Source organism: Delphinus delphis, chromosome 7, assembly GCF_949987515.2.
Source record: "Delphinus delphis chromosome 7, mDelDel1.2, whole genome shotgun sequence".
NCBI classification, from domain to species: domain Eukaryota; kingdom Metazoa; phylum Chordata; class Mammalia; order Artiodactyla; family Delphinidae; genus Delphinus; species Delphinus delphis.
The window spans coordinates 70299906-70318582 of record NC_082689.1 but is presented as its reverse complement, the minus strand read 5'-3'; the positions used below and the strand labels follow the sequence as shown (position 1 = coordinate 70318582).

Here is an 18677-nt window from a genome sequence, read left to right as displayed (position 1 = left end):
AATTGGTTCTTCTAAAAGATCAACAAACTTGACAAATCTTTAGCCAAATTGATTAAGAAAAAGAAGACTCAAATAACTAAAATCAGAAATGAAAGAGGGGACAATACTACCAAATTGGATAACCTAGATAACATCGACAAATTCCTAGAAACACACAACCTACCAAGACTGGAACATGGAGAAATAGAAAATCTGAATAGACCTATATCTAGTAAAGAGGTTGAAACAGTAACCAAAAATTTACAACAAAGAAAGCCCAGAACTTAATGTCTTCCCTGGTGATTTCTACCAAACATTCAAAGAAGAATTAACACCAGTCCTTCCCACACTCTTCCAAAATATTGATCAAGATGGAACACTTTCCTAACTCAGTTCTATGAAGCCAGCAACCCTAATCCCAAAGCCAGACAAAGGCACTACAAGAAAACTACAGGCTGATATGTCTTATGAATATTAATACAAAAATCCTCAACAAAATACTAGCAAACGAAATTCAACAGCATTTTAAAAGGATTATACACTTTGACCAAGTGCGATTTATTCCTGCAGTGCAAGGATGGTCAAGTCAATCAGTGTAATCAAAATTAGTCAATGTGGGCTTCCCTGGTGGCACAGTGGTTGAGAGTCCTCCTGCCGATGCAGGGGACATGGGTTCGTGCCCCGGCCCGGGAGGATCCCACGTGCTGTGGAGTGGCTGGGCCCGTGAGCCATGGCTGCTGAGCCTGTACGTCCAGAGCCTGTGCTCCACAACGGGAGAGGCCACAGCAGTGAGAGGCCCGCGTGCCGCAAAAAAAAAAAAAAAAAAAATCAGTCAGGGTAATACACCACTTTAACAGAATGAAGAGGGGGACAAAAACCACAGGATCATCTCAATTGATGCAGAAGAGTTGATAAAATAACACCTTTTTTTTTAATAAAAGCGCTCAACAAACTAGGACTAGAAGGAAATTATTGCAACATAATAAAGGCCATATACGAAAAACCCACAGCTAACATAATACTCCATGGCAAAAGACTGAAAGCTTTTTCTCTGAGATCAGGAACAAGACAAGGATGTCCACTTTCACTACTTCTATTCAACATAGCACTGTAAGTCCTACCCAAAGTAATTAGGCAAGAAAAGCAATATCCAAATTGGAAAGGGAGAAGAAAAATTATTTCCATTTGTTTCCAGATTACTTGATCCTGTGTGTAGAAAACCCGAAAGATTCCATCAAATAAACTATTAGAACTAATAAACAAATTCAGCAAAGTTGTAGGGTACAAAGTCAACACTCAGAAATCATTAACATTAAACAAACTGAAAAGGAAATTAAGAAAATTCAATTTACAATAGTATCAAAATGAATAATATACTTAACAATAAATTTAACCAAGTAGGCGACAGACTTACACACTGAAAACTACAAAATGTTGCTGAAAGAAATTAAAAGAATAGGGAGTTCCCTGGTGGCTTAGTGGTTAGGATTCCAGGCTTTCACTGCCGTGGCCCAGTTCAATCCCTGGTCGGGGAACTGAGATCCTGCAAGCTGCACAGAGCAGCCAGAAGAAAAAAAAATTAAAAGAAGAAACATATGGGGGAAAGTCTGTGTTCTTGGGTTGGACCCTTACCTTTCACCATATACAGATTAACTTAAACCTGATCAAAGACCTAAATGCGAGAGCTACTATAAAACTCTTAGAAGAAATCATAGAGGGAGAGCTTCATGACATTGGGTTTGGCAATGACTTCTTAGATATGACACCAAAAACACAGACAACAAAAGAAAAATTAGGTAAGTTGGACTTATCAAAATTAAAACTTTTGTGCATCAAAGGACGCTATCAACAGAGTGAAAGGCAACCCAAGGAATGAGCGAAGATAATTGCAAATCATTTATCTGATAAAGGATTGATATTTAGAATATATAAAGAGCTCCTACTCTCAACAACAAAAAACAACTTGATAAAAAAATAGGGAAAGGACTTGAATAGACATTCTCCAAAGAAGTTACACAAATGACCAATAAGCACATGAAAAGATGCTCGACATCATTAGGGAAATGCAAGTTAAAACCACAGTAAGACACCACTTTGTACCCATTGGGATGGCTATTACAGAAAATTAAATTAAGGGGCTTCCCTGGTGGCGCAGTGGTTGAGAGTCCGCCTGCCGATGCAGGGGACACGGGTTTGTGCCCCGGTCCGGGAGGATCCCGCGTGCCGCGGAGCGGCTGGGCCCGTGAGTCATGGCCGCTGGGCCTGTGTGTCCGGAACCTGTGCTCCGCAACGGGAGAGGCCACAACAGTGAGAGGCCCGCATACCGCAAAAAAAAAAAAAAAAAAAAAAAAAATCAGTGTTGGTGAGGATGTGGGGAAATTAGAACTCTTGTACATTGCTGATGGGAATGTAAAATAGTGTATCCACTGTGGAAAATAAATGATGTTTCTTCAAAACAAAACATAGGATTACCATATAATCTAGCAATTCCACTTCTGGGTACATACCCAAATGAACTGAAAGCAGGGATTCAAAGAGATATTTGTATGCCCTTGTTCATAGCAGCCTTATTTAGTGGCCAAAAGGTGGAAACAACCCAAGTGCCCCTCAATGGATGAATAGATAAACAAAATGTGGTGTATACATACAATGGATAGACTAGTTGGATTCAGAGAGACAGAAAGTAGTAGGGTGGTTCCTAGAGGCTGGGGGAAAGGAGTGGGGAATTAGTGTTTCAAAGGACAGATTTTCAGTTGGGGAAGATGAAAAAGTTCTGGAGGTGGATGGTGGTGATGGTTGCACAACAATGTAAGTGTACTTAATGCCACAGAACTGTACACTTAAAAATGGTTAAAATAGCAAATTTTATGTTACATATATTTTACCACAACTTTCAAAAAATCTATTACCAAAAAACAAAAATCAGTGTAGCCTAGATTCTCCTGCTATCTATGTTTTATTGCTGTTCACCTGTCATTCATCAGTTTGTACAGACTCGCCTGCCTTTTACCACTTAGCTGTCCATACTCCAAGTCAGTTCTTCTCACAGCATTTCTTCTAGTTCACTGCAGTTTAAGACTCAGAAGCTCCTCTTTGAAAAGTCAGTGTGCTACATCCATTTAAGAACATTCTGTCAAGCAAAGACATCTGAGCATTCCAAATCAATAAAGGAGACAAAGACAAATAAGGCAGGTAAGTGATTTTTTTAAAATACTATTGGCCAAAATTACAAAAGCAGCACATGCTTATTGAAAAAAATGCAAATAATCCAAGATACACAGAATATAAAGTGATGGTCCTCTCCCTCACTTCCCAGAGGTAATCATTGTTAGTAATATATGTATATCCTTCCAAAATATGTGAATCATGTTTTTTCAAAAATGGAGTTATGCTAATTTGAAAAAGGTTTTAAATTTTTTTAAATATCTTTATCTTCACCATCATCATCACTAAGATTTATTGAGGCTTACGTTTGCCAAAGTGCTTCACAGTCGTCTGATTTAATCATTTTACAGCTCTTATGAGGAAGAATTATCTTTCATATGAGGAAACTGAAGTACAAAAAGGGTGAAAAAACTTGCCCACAACCACATCACTAATAAGTAGTAGAACTATGATTTGAAAAAAAAAATTGCTTGACCACAGATTTCATGTGTATGACTTCTTTGCCTAAAATCATCCATAGTCTTTCAAGTTCACACATACAGAACTACCTCATTCCATCTAATAACTGATCATCTCTCTTGTACTACCTCTTACTTAAAGCACTATTTTTCTTTAACATTTCAGATACCATATTTGATTTTTCTCATTCCTTTTTGGGTTGCATTTCCTCATTCTTCTCTGTAGGTTTATTCTCTACTACCAGGTCACTAAACATTAGACTTATTCAAGGCCTTCTTTGCATCTTACTTTATATTCTTGTATGAGCTATTTCATCTTCTCCTATGGCTTCAAATACCTATGACAGTTACTCTTAAATTTATCTCCCTACTCCAGATTTACTCTCTGAGCTCTAGACTCATATATCTTTTTTTTTTTTTTTTTTTTTGTGGTACGCGGGCCTCTCACCGTTGTGGCCTCTCCCGTTGCGGAGCACAGGCTCCGGACGCGCAGGCTCAGCGGCCATGGCTCACGGGCCCAACCGCTCCGCGGCATGTGGGATCCTCCCGGACCGGGGCACGAACCCGCGTCCCCCGCATCGGCAGGCGGACCCTCAACCACTGCACCACCAGGGAAGCCCTAGACTCATATATCTTATTGTCACTTGGAAGGCACATTAAACTGAATGTCAGACCTGAACTTATATATCCACTATTTTTTTCCCACCTATACCATATTAATAGAGTAATGAGTTTTATAAGGTACTGTGTGGAATAATACTGCCTTTTATTTATCCTAAGTTACCTCAGTTAAATTTCAAAGGATGATCCTTCATACGGCTACTAATATCCTACTATTGATCGTCAAGTATATTTACTTTCCCTGGCCCCTAAGAGGTGTTCTTCTCTATACCAAATTTTCCATTGTTACATCTAGGCACTCCTACCACCATGACATTAAATTGTTTGTCTTAGAACCTCTAGTCTGTAAGAAAACATGACTATTTTTAGCTCTTCCTTACAGTTTAGCCTTTATTCTAGAGCATATTAAAATGGCAGGTAATCCCAGAAAATACTGAACCAATTTTATCCTTTTCCCTCCTTCAATCCTTAAATTCATATTTCTTCAGAAAGCAGAAAGGAGAATTAACTTTTTATGAATGAATATATTTTACAAGAGTCACATACTTTATATGTAAATACTCCCAGCCCTACAAAGTTGGCATTGTTAGCCCCGTTTTCAAATGAAGAAACTGACACTCTCAGAAATAAGTTAATTTTTTAACATAAGTGGCAGAATCTATACTGAAACAGTTTATCTGACTCAAAAGTCCATATTCATTATACTAACCTAGTTAAATCACAGCCCATTCCAGGTTTTCAAACCGTTTTCTTCCCATTGCTATAAATAACCAAATATAATCTTCCCTATCCTTGGATAAATCCTTACTTTGTGATTTATACATCTCTTACTAAGAGAGCCTAGAGTATAAAGTTTGCCATTCATATTTCTTTTATTCATCCTACAAATAATTTATGATGTTCCAGGAACATAATAAATGCTAGGGATTCAAAGATACATAAAACATAAAATGTACCTTTTAAAGGATTCACAGTCTAATATGGCTTATTCTGTTTCTTGCTTTGTATAAGCACTTAGGTATACCCAGACTAAAAGGTCTTCTGACTGTTGCAAAGTAGAGGAATATTTTAATCACGGTAGCCCCTGACATAAACAACTTTTAATGTGCTTGAAGGATAAGAGAAGAGATTATTATATAGGGCAGTGATAGAGTTGGCTTGGCCTCTGAATTTTGTGCAGATAGAATAAGCTATTGTTACAAAGAGATCAGGAAATACCATGCTTAAATAAGGTAGAAGTTTATTTCTCTCCCATGTAACAGTCCAGAAGTGAGTAGCCAGGGCTAGTTAGGCAGCTCATTCACCCCTAAATTACAGTTTCCCTCTCTGGAGTCACAGTGGCTGCTCTACTTGTTATCATTTCCCTGCCAGTAAGAAGAGAGAGAAGTGGGGAAGAGCAAACAACTTCCTTTTAATGATGTAGTCCAGAATTTGGACAGGTCACTTCTGTTCATACCCCGTTAGCCAGAACTTAGTTACATGGTCACACCTAGTAGTGGGGAAGGCCAGTAAATATATTCTCTAGCTGGATGATCATGTGCCCACTTAAAGGTCTATATTACTGGGCTTCCCTGGTGGCACAGTGGTTGAGAGTCCGCCTGCCGATGCAGGGGACACAGGTTCGTGCCCCAGTCCGGGAAGATCCCACATACCGCAGAGCGGCTGGGCCCATGAGCCATGGCTGCTGAGCCTGTGCGTCTGTAGCCTGTGCTCTGCAACGGGAGAAGCCACACAAAAAAAGTCTATATTACTAAAAGAAAGAATGAGAATGCGTATGTGGTAATAATTAGCAGTCTTTGCCATATCTTGTGACTGACTAGTTAAGTTGCCTAGGGAGTTTCAAATATCACAAGATTCCACAGTGTGGAATTAAATATTAAATCAGTTTTATTATACCAAGTTGCTTATCACTCATTTCTGCCACTGTCCTGTGGGAGAAACCAAATATATTTTTAAAAGACGTAAGTACCCTCTATTGTTTCTTTGACCAAGAGAAGAATCTTAATAAAGTAATAAAAACATCTGAAAATTTAAAAACTGATTGCCAATTTGAAAGTCAGATTACCATATTCATAAATGATTAAGTTACAGAAAACTTCCTGCGTTTGATCTGCTTGTCCCCAGAGCCTTTGTATTATGTAATCAGAAAATATCTTCTTGTTGAGAAAAGAAGTATTTGTCTCTTCTTGCCCAGTTCTTGATTAAAAAAGAAATATCTACAATAACTTGTATACAAAGGATGAAATTTTCTTAATTCTAAAATAGTTCAGATGCTGTGCTATAAACTGCTTTTTCTTTGTACTGATAAGTAAGTTGAAGGATATAAAATATTTCAGATCATCCTGTGTGCTAAGCAAAGAGCCTTATTGACTAACCAGTGGGTATAAGGTGAAAACCTCAAGTAAGACTAAATTTATGCTGTCTTTTTATCATAAATTACAGTTCTAAATGTTTTTCTGACAATAAATGTAAAGCCATAAGGATTATGCTGTCAGATTGCTTTATTCTAGAGCTAGTCTTGACCCATGTGAAATGTAAACTCTCAAGGCTTATGTTGCCCATAAAAGCTTGTAAAACATGTTTTAAAGGAATGCATAAAGGCGTAACATGCCTTTATTTTATGTACTACTTTATTTTAAAATGCCTTTACTTTCACTTAAGATGTGAATGGCCTCATTATTGTTTACTACTCTTCCTTTTTACCTTTCTTTGCTCCTCAAAACATTTATCTTGGTGTAAAGTGTCGGTAGGAATAAAGTAGTTCACTCTTTTTTTTTTTTCTACTGAAGCTACTGGTATTAGAATAAAGGTGCTTCTGGCTCTTTCTGATCGAAGCCTTATTTCTTCTATTGTACATTGTGAGTACTTTGCCATAAACTTGTTTTCCACCTATTAGAATTTAAAATGTTTGTATCCTTTGTTCCAGGCCTTAATTTTCAGAAATATGTCTTGTTAAAACTTTTAGGCAGGTATGCTAGGATATATATTCAAGAAGATTCATTAATAATTAGGAATATTTAAATTATGATACCCATTCAAAGATTATTTTGAGCACCTACTCAATGTATTGTATCAGGAACTGCTCTAAGTTACTGGGTCTACAATGAGCAGCAGAAATGCTCCCTGCTTCATGAAATGGTGGCACAGACTAGTTAAGCAGAGACTAGTCAAACCTGTGAATGTAAAGTTTCAAACTCTGATAAGTATTAGGAAGAAAAGTAAACTGCTTTTAAAATGTCTGTTAGGGATTTGACCTAATTTAGAGAAGACAATTTTTATGAAGTGATTGTGGAAGGACAAGGTTGGGGGGCTTTCCAGGTACAAGCCCCATTGGCCTAAAGAACTGAAAGTATAAGGGAAATAATGCAATGAGAAGAGTCAAGGGCAAGACTTTGTAGAGTTTTAGAGGCCATATTGAAGATTTTTGGGTTTTTATTCTATAATCAGTAGGGAGCCATTTAAGGTTTTTTGGGGGGAGGGGTGGGAGGAGGAAAGAGTGGGTCTTATGATTAGATTTACATTTTGCAAAGAACACTATGGCTACAGTGTAGAGAGTGGATTGGCTGATAGATTTAAGAAGAGCAGTTAGGCTGTTGCAGTAGTTCATTAATGTTGGATGCTTGAACTGTTATGTCTACATTGGAAATGAACAAGTGGATAGATTTGAGAGTATTTAAGATTAAAATTGACACTTGGTGGTGGATTGGCAATAGAACGAGGAAAGGTCAAGGATGGTTGTAGCTTTCTGGATAAATAGCGGTGCCATGTATTGAGAGAAGGAATGCTAGAAAAGGACCGATTTGGTGGGGTTGCGGGGGGTTTGAGGGGTTTGTTAGTTGGAGGGAGGAGATCATCGGATTTGAGTAAGTAAAATTTGAAATGCTTTTTCAGGAGCACTTGACCACATAGATATAGAGTTCAAAGGAGGGTTCTGCTAGAAGGAGAATTTGAAAGTCTGGGAAATAACCAACCACTGGGAATGAGATTGCCCGAAGGGAGAATATATAGCAAAAAGAGGACCTTGGTAGAGCTAGATAGACTCACATGAGTCTAGCCATGGTGCTTATTTAGGGTCTTGGGCATTGTGGTCAGGCAAACCTGTATTCAAATCCCAGCTCTACTACCTACTGAGAAACCTTGAGCAGGTTATTTTGTAACTCTTTGTGCCTCAGTTTTCTCATCTATAACATGTGGGAAATAATCTCAGAAGGTTAGTTTAAGGATTAAGTGAGATAGAGAAAATAAAGCTCTCTAATTTCTGGAGCATAGTAGTCAGTGAAATGATCATATGATGATGATGTGTTGATGAAAAATTTGGTTGCAAAACAGTTCACATTTTTAAAAAAAAGATACATACACATGTACACGGAAGTTTTGAAAGGGCAAATGCCCAAGTGTCAGTAGTAATTACCTCTGAGGAGGAAAGGAGAGCAAAGTAAAGGAAGAGACTGTCACTTTTACTTTGTATGTATCTGGGGTTTTGTTATGGTGGTAATGGTGGACATTTTGTTGTTTTTTGCATTGTTTTCAACAAACGTGCTACTTTTGTAGTTTTTAACGACAATTTTGTTTCTTAATCATTTCTGAGCCTATTTTGTCTCTTTGTAAACTTTGAACAACCAGAGTTTGTTTTTTTGCTTGACAGAATGTTTTTGATTCAATGGAGATACCACACTGATTTCTTGAAGAGAAGCTTCTGAGTCCTAGATTACAGTGAACTAAAAGGACTGAGAAACTGGCTTAGAGCATGGGGTGGTTGTGTGGTAAGTCTGGTGACAAATTGCCTATGTACGGTGATAATCAGAGCTTTAGTTAATGGACATATGCACTACATGCTATAGTAATAGATATTATGTGGAAACGTTGTTCATTATTACAGGAAAGTAACTAATGTTTGCAAAGAGCTTATTATGTACCATAATAAGCAATCTCCTTCAATCCTGTAAGTAAATATTATTTTCATTTCAAAGTGAAAGAAACCAAGGCTCAAAGAAGCTGAATAAGTTAATCAGGACCAAAATGCAATATTGTAAAATAAAAATAGTTTACCATTTGGCATGCAGAGAAATTGGTGACAGCACTGTCACTTAATAGTAGATAATCAGATTGATAATCTGATCTGTCAAATTGCAGATCTCCCAGGTGAGTCTTGGTATCAGGAAGGTGGGAGAGGGCAGGGTTTATAACTTCTTAGTTATAGGAGAATATAGCAGAGAATGGTTTAGCAATGAGCCGTGTAAACCATATCTCCGAGTTTTTAATCCTATACCGTCTCTTTTTTTTGTAACCTAAAATTGAAGTTGGTTTTTAGTTTACCAAAGTTTCAAGATAAGACAATTAGTTTGTGTCTGAAGTGGTATGTATTGGAATAATTAATATTTAATTATCTTCCTTCATGAACTGTGGAGCTCCCTATTGAGAGCTTTTGTGGTAGCCAAGCAAATCCTTCAATAAAGCTTTTGTCCTCTTTGTTAATCTTGGAACAGTTTGAAAGGTTTTTAAACCAAGGCTTTTTCTTTTAATCCATTCAATATTTACTAAAATTTTTATTCTTTCTATACTTAGAGGAAAAGAATGGTATGTCTCAGAATATTGGGATTAGTTCTTGAGGATGAGAAGAGATAATGTTTGACCTATTTAGAGAATTATGGATGACTTAAGGACACTTGAACTTTTTTTCCCATTTAGGAAATACGTGCTTTGGAAACTATGAAAAATGAGAATTTTCAGTATCAGCAGTAGGAAAAAATTCAATTTATAGAACTCTATATTAATATTTATGAAACCCATGAAAACTTGAGCAGCTGTATGTCCAAAATTATAGAGAATATGCTGCCTTAGTTTTGAAGATGGATTGAAATTTTGCCTGGATAAAGGGACATTTCTTAAGATAAGCTTTTTGCTTTATTTATGATAGTCGAGAGTATGTATGGACAACCATTTTTACTAAATTCAAGATGTGTACTGTATTTAATCACCATTGTTTTAAGTTTTGCTTTTGAACACTGAGAAAGAATACAAAGTACATTCTGGCACCAAGGACCTAAGTACCTGTTTACCTCTTTAGATGCTGATAGACCACTTGTTTTGCTAGTCTTTGGAACTGGAAGGAGTGTCAAATACACAGAAGCCAGAGTCATCTCGGCCAGATGGTGTTTGATACAGATGGATGGTTAGTTGTCATGCAGATCTCCTAGTTGGTAACTTGTTGCTGCCATCTGACTCAAAGAATCATTCACACACACTGGCTGTCAAAAGCATCTTCTCTTCTGTCTGTTTTAGCTGTCATGTCTGTGCTCTGTACAGAAGTGTTGACAAGACATTGCTGTTGTACGTTTTCAATGTGGTTGTTAGTGATTTTTCTGTTTTGTTGGGTCTTTGGTAGTGCTGGAATGTACTTGCTTTTTAATTGTACTGTTTTTTTAAAAAAAATACTGTGACAGTGCAACAATTATCTGACCTTTTAAAAAGACTTTTCAGATAGTAAGTTTGTTAACATCTGTTCAGTGAACAAAAGCATTTACTAAAAAGAAAAAAAAAACCAAACTTCTTGTTCCTGTTAGTTTCCAAACATAGCAAGTAAACTGAATTCTGCTGGTTATTTCCCAGTTTGATACAGTATCCTCTTCTGGACTTCCCCTCTCATAGCCTTGTGGTCAGAAGCTTTATACTATTTTCTAAATATGTATTTTCTCTTCTCAAATTAGTACGTTTTTTTCTGATAGTATAAGCTTCCCTTTTTTTCCAGAAAAAGAAAATCTTCAGACATGGCCTATTTTTTTTGCATCCATCTTCTGAAACTTAATTTCCTTTTGTCTTATTTACCTACTGACCTACTGTCTCTATTTTTCCTATTTTCCTTATAGAAATGTAAGCAAAACCTTATCTCCATTCCTTCAGGTTACTTCTGAAGGCATATCTTATTTCTCTTATATTTCCTTATAAAACTTAGTTTATTTATTCGACTAATATTTATTGAGCATCTCAGTGTGTGCTAGGTACTCTGCTGTACTCTGGAGATGGGGTACTCAGGAGAAAATAGTCTCTGCCCTTGAGGAGGTCATAGTCTAAAGGGAAATCATACATATAAACATTTAGGCTAGACTACTGTAATTGATATAATGTAAGTATGTGGAAAGAACAGTAAAAGAACATGGGTCATTGCTGTTCTATTTCCCCTGCTATACTTCCAGAGCATTGGTTTTTAAATTATTACAGAATTTGCTTAAGTTTATAAAGTACTTTGTTAAGTTGTTTAAGAAATAGTTCGAAACTTCAACTTGAAATTATTGTTGATCTATAGATTTTTTTTCCAGCTAATGAAAACATTTTCAGCATTATTCATTTATTGTAATATGTTATATGCAGATGTGCTAAAGTATATTTTTAAGCCAGAAACTAGAAGATGAAAATTACCTGGCAGAGGCTTTCTGAGTTGGTTCCAAAAGAAAATACAAGTCATTTGTTTTTTCATTAAGGTTGGGGGAAAATATATAGTACATGGAGAATGGACTGAGGCTTGAATAACTTACACATTTATTCTGGGCCCGTCTCTAACTTACTAAGTTTTTTGTACTGGTTACTTAATGCTGGATAGTAGAATATATATAGCTCTCAAAGAATAGTGAAAGAATGGGTAATTTTTCGTTGATATTTATGAAAAGCTTTGAGTTCTTTAGAGAAAGTTCTAAATACACAGAAGTAGGTAGTACAGACTGTAATATCAGCGTGTTTGCTGATTCCTCAGCCCTGGTGGCTCTGTGTAGCCAGGTAAATTTAAAGTATTACAGAATTTGCATTAGAGGTTTAAACCCTTCTTACAGTCAACCTACCCACTCTTCCTAGGGGCTTGGATGTAAGTTTATGTAGGAATAAGAAGTCTTATTTGGGGAAGCCTGGCCCTCGACTGGAATTTGGTATCCAAGGTTCTGTTCTCAGACTCCTAGTCATAGGACATATGGTTCAGACAGATTCAAAAGACTCATTCTTTTATTCATTATAATAAAATTTACTTGGATTTTCTTTTAATTGGATTCTTTATTTCTTTTATTTTATTTTTTCAATAAGCATGTACTGAATTCCTCCTATGTGTAAGTTACTTTGCAGAGTTCTATGGGAGTATCAAGTTATATGATACCACCCTCAGGCAACATGCAAAGACAACACACCAGTTGGGTTATTTACCAGCTTTGTCAGTTACTCATGTGTGAAGTGTAATACTTATAAAATTTCACCTTTTATTTGGGAAAATGTGGTATTTTGCTTTCATTTCTTAAGCTAATTTACTTTGGGAATCTAGGAACAGCTGTGTATATAAAGAACTTTAGGTTTATAGATCTCTGAAAATAATAGAGCTTCATTAATTTTGAACTTTGATTAAGTATCAATTCAAAATAGTATATTTAGTATCTATTGAAGGACAGTCCAAGATTATTAGAACCCCATTTCATATTTCAAGGAATTTACAATTTAGTCATTTATATGTTCTTCTAGTGATAGAAATTGTTAAAGAATTCTCTATTATTCTTTGGTCATATATTTTTCAGACTTCGTGTTAATTTGATAATTGTAATGGAACGTTTTCAAATTTCGGGTTTGCAACATTTGTATTCTCTAATGCAAACTCCTGTTCTTCTTTCATTGCTTAATTCTCACAGCCACTGCAATGAAATAATAAGGTGAATGGATTAAAAATATAAGGGAAATTGTGGTATTTAAGATATCCACTAGAGATTAACCATGTGTTCTCTTGACTTCTTAAAACTTAATCTTAGAAGTTTCTGATCAATATATTTTATAATTTGTACATGTCTCTTTGATTTTCATAGTGTTTTAGCTATAGCTACTTCCTTTGTGTTTTTGTACTCTAAAAGTAAATTCAAAAGTGTGTTTATTTAAAAGACATGAAATCTTCACTTTTTAAAGTTAGTGGGTATTTTTATAGAATAACTTTAATATCCATTTTGTCATTCATGCTTTTTTTGTTATTATTAAGGATTAAATTCTAAATTATAATTTTTATCCAAGAAACTATACGTTGAACTCCTAACTGAAATTTCTTTAAGAAGATTTTTAAAATTTTACAGTGTTTAAAGCATTTTAAATCACTTATGTGTAATGATTATAAATGCATTATTGGATCCTATTTTTAGCTCATAAATAAATGCTCCAGTACCTGGGAAATGGCAATATGGGTAACTCATATCTATATGTAATTATTAAGGGGCAGTAAATGTATGTACATGTCTGTCAGTAAATATCAGGCTAACTGGTTTTTATGTCAGCAGACTGAGAACTATGAGCAGAGAATACGTGAGCAACAGGAACAGCTGTCACTTCAACAAACTATTATTGACAAGCTAAAATCACAGTTACTTCTTGTGAATTCCAGTCGAGGTATGTTCATGTTAAATTTTTATTTATTTCTTAAACCTCTGGGAGAAAAGAAAGATGGAAGTTAAGTTTTTCTATTTTATTTCTCCATTGTTTTACAGTAGTTCTGATATTTTAATAACTGTGGTACAGTTACATTTATTTAAGAAATGAACAGTTGCAGGAAATGGGAAAATGGACATTCACATATATTATCTGGTGGAACTCTTAAGTTGATAAAACTTCCTAGAAGACAATTTGTCAATAAATAGCAAAAGCTTTTAAAATGTCTGTGCCTTTTAAACCAAAAATTCAAGTCCTAAGAATATATCATAAGAAGATATTTCTTTAAGTACTCAAGGTATATATGCAAGGATGCTCATCACAGTATAATTTCTAATAATGGAAAACTAGAAATAAATGTTCAACAGTTAAATTACAGTCATTTGTGTAGTGAACAGCTATGTAGCCAAGAAAAGTGATAATAGGTGTTCAGTTACAAACATGAGACATATTCATGACATATGGCAAACTGAGCAAAGCAAGATAAAAAATAAATGTAATTTTATCTATGCAAAAAAAAAGATTCTTTTGTGAATTTATATGTATTGGAAAAGAAAAATTCTGATAAAATATAAACCAAAATGTTAATAGGAATAATTCACAGATAATAAAAACTGTGGGTAGCTTTTATTTTTTTTATTCTTTTCAGCATGTCTGCATTTTCTCATTTTTTAATAATAAGCATAGAGTATTATGCAAATAATTATCATAAACAAGAAATGCATACCTGAAAATATGACTTAAATAAAAGTTTAATTACATTGCTGATGATAAGATACAAAGAACATACTTCTAGTTTTCTAAATTCTACATATTTTATATACTACTGATATTGGAAGAGTAGGGGTTTTGTGCGTTTAGTGGGAATGAAAGTAAAAAAAATATGAATCAAATATGCCAAAATCTAAATGGGCAAATTGTCAAAGTAGCTATTATCTAAAGAATTTTTTAAATTCATAGTTTAAAATCTCTACTCTTTAAAATTAGGGATTTGGGTTTGTATTCTTTTTACTCTTCCAGGTGGTACCAAAAACAAGGATTTCCCACTTATGTCTACGAGGTTTTTGTCTTACAGATAACAGTTATGGCTGTGTTCCCCTGCTTGAAGACAGTGAAGCAAGGAGGAATAATTTCACTCTGGATCAGCCACATGATAACGTAAAATCACGAATACCAAAAGAAAAAGAATCAAAGGTAGACTGCGCTGCCAGTTTATTCCCTAAAGGAAATAAATGAGAAATCGGGCTTCTTGAATTATTTAGTCAGTATTCTGTCACATTTGGGATGGGCAGGAACGGTGGAGAATCATTCAGCTCTCTTCACCCCTACTCCAATTTCCGTTTATCTAAAACTGCTAGTAAACACAAGAAACTGTGCCACTGGAACATGTTCAGGTTTATTTTGCAAAAGACAAAATTCAGAAACAGTGATTCTGAGTTTTAGAATACAATTTTGTGATAGTGCCTGTTATAGTACATTTTAAAATCATTGAACTACTATAAAATGCTGACATAGATTTAGTGCTTAAGTAAATAATATTTGCAGACCATTTTCCTGTTTCAGAGACTTCTAAATGTCATGATTTATCATCAATTTTTAGTCAAAATTCTTATATTTATTCCAATTATAACATTTCTCTGAAAATAATAAAATATCTGCAGTTCAAGTACATAGAAAGTATTTTTGAAAGTAGCAGTCTTGATTAGAACAAAGGGGATAATGTGAAAGGCTCTAAGATATATTAATAATTTAGTTTATTTTGAATTTGGATAATTTGTCATTATGAAAGTTTTAGAGTTTGTCAATTAGTGTTCAAAGAGAACCTTCAAACAGATTTCTTTTTTAAATTATGTTTGTTTTAATTTTGTAAGATGTCTTTATGTCTCAAATATATATATATCTGAACAGCTGGGCTGAAATTAAGTGTAAGTAACAGAAATGATGTCAAAGGTAGCTTATTTCCAAAAAATTAATAATGTTGCATCAATTATAACCTTATTTGTTGACAGACCACAAGAGGGAAAAATATAAAGCTCCAAGTAGGAAATAAATCTAAATTCAGTGAGTTCTCTTAATTATCTTTACTAACAGGGGAAAGATTTATTTGACAGCTACGTATTTAACTCTTTGAATAGCTCATCAACTCAATCTTTTTGTATTATAATAAAAATTAGCAGTTTTATATTTCAGTTTTCTAATCTTCCTTTATGTATCTAGAGCCAAAGTGCTAATGAGCACTAAACATATAAAGGATTAAAGGGAAGAAATATATTCTAAAAGAATGGATAAATTGGATTTATTGAGTATTTAAGAGCTGGCTATATATGCGTTACAAAAATTAGTCCTAATTTAGAAAAATACTGGCCAATTGAAATTAAAATCTTTTCCATTGGCATATGTGTTGATCTGAGCTAATTAAGTTATAATTAAATACACTTTTAGGTAATACAATTGAAATCCTTTCCTGAAGGAGTTTGATTGGCATGGATATCATTAAGGTTTTTCCAAAATCGAAAAAATTCCATATTGGTTGCTTGCAATTTTGTCAAAGTATGCATGTATACACAAGACAAAACCTAGAAGGTAGTATGCAGAAATGGCTAAGATAATGGCACAATTTTCTGTTTTCAATATGCTTTTATTAGCCTTCTCAAAAACGAATTGATTTTATTTTTTTTACTGAAGTATAGTTAATTTACAACATTATGTTAATTTCTGCTGTACAGCAAAGTGACTCAGTTATACATATATATATATTCTTTTCCATTATGGTTTATCATACTGAATATAGTTCTCTGTGTCATGAAAAACTTAACTGATTTTAGAAATTACATTCCCAATCAGTTGGCCTAGCCTCTGTAATGAATTAGTGAGTTAATAGAAACGTTTTGAACCAACAACAGAAGGAGGCTACTGCTAACCACTCACAGTCCTTTCCTCCTCCTATTTGGTGGGTAGTTTGAGGACTGTTTACCTTGTTTGGGACTTGGATAGGTTATTTGAAAAGGGAAAGACCCCCAGACATTATGGCAAATGGCAACTATGGCTGCCTTGGAAAATGAGACACATAGAGTGGAGGAGAAAGGAATATGTTGAGGGAAAAGAGGACCTTTTAGAAAATTGTATTTGAGAAACATGAAACGTATAGTTTAGTCTGTTCATAGAAATCCTACACAAAGAGCATGCAAGAGTCCTTTGATTTCTAAAAGGACATAAAAAAGTCAAGGTCGCAGAACCTGTGTCATTGAATGACCCTTAGTATTCTGCTTGTAGTTTAGTGACATTAGAGGAGAAGTACTCAGTTTAATGGAAAACTTGAGTTTCACCTCTTGTACACCACTGTAGTTTGTACAGTATTTCTTGTTGAGATAGGATTCATTGTATTATCTATCATATAACAAAGTACCGGGCTTCCCTGGTGGTGCAGTAGCTGAGAGTCCGCCTGCCGATGCAGGGGAAACGGGTTCGTTCCCCGGTCCGGGAAGATCCCACATGCCGCAGAGCGGCTAGGCCCGTGAGCCATGGCTGCTGAGCCTGCGCGTCCGGAGCCTGTGCTCCGCAACGGGAGAGGCCACAACAGTGAGAGGCCCGCATACCGCAAAAACAAAAAAACAAAACAAAGTACCCCAAATTTACCCCAATATATAGCAACAACTATTTATTAATCACTTTTTGTGGGTCAGAAATTCAGAAGTGACTTAGCTGGGTAGTTCTGATTCAGGATCTTATGTGATTGAAGTCAGAATGTGGCCAAGGGCTTCCAGTCACCTGAAAGCTTAACGGTGGTTGGAGGATCCACTTCCAAGATGGCTTACTCCAAGATGGCTGTTGGCAAGATACCTCACCACATGGGCCTCTCATCACAGTGTGCCAGCTATCTTCCTCAGAGTAACAAAGAAAGAGATCCAAGAGAGCAAGGAGGAAGCCACAGTGCTTTCTACAAGCTAGTCTCTAAAATCACACCTTTGCTTCCACTTTATTCTGTTCATTAGAAACAAGTCACTAAGTGCTCCAGAGATAAAATAAGTTCTTCTTTAAAAAAAAAAAAGATTATCAAAGATTTTGTAGACCTACTGTATTTAAAAGCATCACAGGGGGACTTCCCTGGTGGTCCAGTGGTTAAGACTCCGTGCTCCCAATGCAGGGGGCCCCGGGTTTGATTCCTGATCAGGGAACTAGATCGCACATGCCACAACTAAAAGAGCCCGCATGCCACAACTAAGACCCAGCACAGCCTAAATAAATAAATGTTTTTAAAAATAAAAATAAAAGCATCACAGGGATTGTTGATTGTGGTATACAGAAGAGGGTACCAAAAGATCAAGGATGTGCGTGGGGGCAGCATAGTACATCATTTACCATATGATAAATATTGATGAGAGTTAAAGGAACCTGGCAGAATTTAATAATGAATTTGACTCACCTGAATCCTATTGTTATTCATCTCAGAGGAAAGAAATAATCATAGCTTATTATCTTGAGAATAATTTCAAAAATTCTAATATGAATATAGACTTTCCAGAGGAGATTAGCTGAGCAGTGCTTTAGAGCACCAAGAAACTGTCGCATGTTATTACTTTAAAAGTTAAAAATTGTAAGAAATCAAATAACACAAAAATGCATACACTTATTCTTGGCAAAGACTACTATCTTGTTTGCAGGACACCATTGTCAGACATAGTAACATATGTCATGATAGCAGTTATTATTTAGCAAATTTTATATTTTAATATAAATACAAATTCTGAGAAGGGATCGAACCCAGGCCCCCCTGCAGTGGGAGCGCAGACTCCTAACCACTGGAACGCCAGGGAGTTCCCCTGGATCATTTTTATGATCTTGGAAATGAGATTTTTTTATAATACGGCTCTGGGAACCACTTCAGTTGCAAACTAAATGCTACCCTAGGTGTGTAGGGTGTGACAAAAGATTTTGTCATCTTTCTATCCCTTTTTTTGTGTGGAAGTTATACAAAAGTCCTAGAGTGTTTTGACACAAGAAAATATAGAGAGCAAAAAT

General features: G+C 35.4%; 1 protein-coding gene across 7 annotated transcripts in view; it reads left to right on the top strand.

Annotated features, from left to right (window-relative positions):
* TANK (TRAF family member associated NFKB activator) overlaps positions 1-18677 on the top strand; it is an 87927-nt gene that overhangs the window by 41558 nt on the left and 27692 nt on the right. For all 7 annotated transcript variants that reach the window (XR_009520161.1, XM_060016693.1, XM_060016690.1 and 4 more), the window contains exons 3-4: positions 13511-13619; positions 14734-14852. Coding sequence is in view for 6 of the 7 variants with exons in the window: in XM_060016693.1 (XP_059872676.1) it covers positions 13511-13619; positions 14734-14852 (228 nt within the window). In the remaining variant the exon portion in view is untranslated. The remainder of the gene's footprint in view (positions 1-13510; positions 13620-14733; positions 14853-18677) is intronic.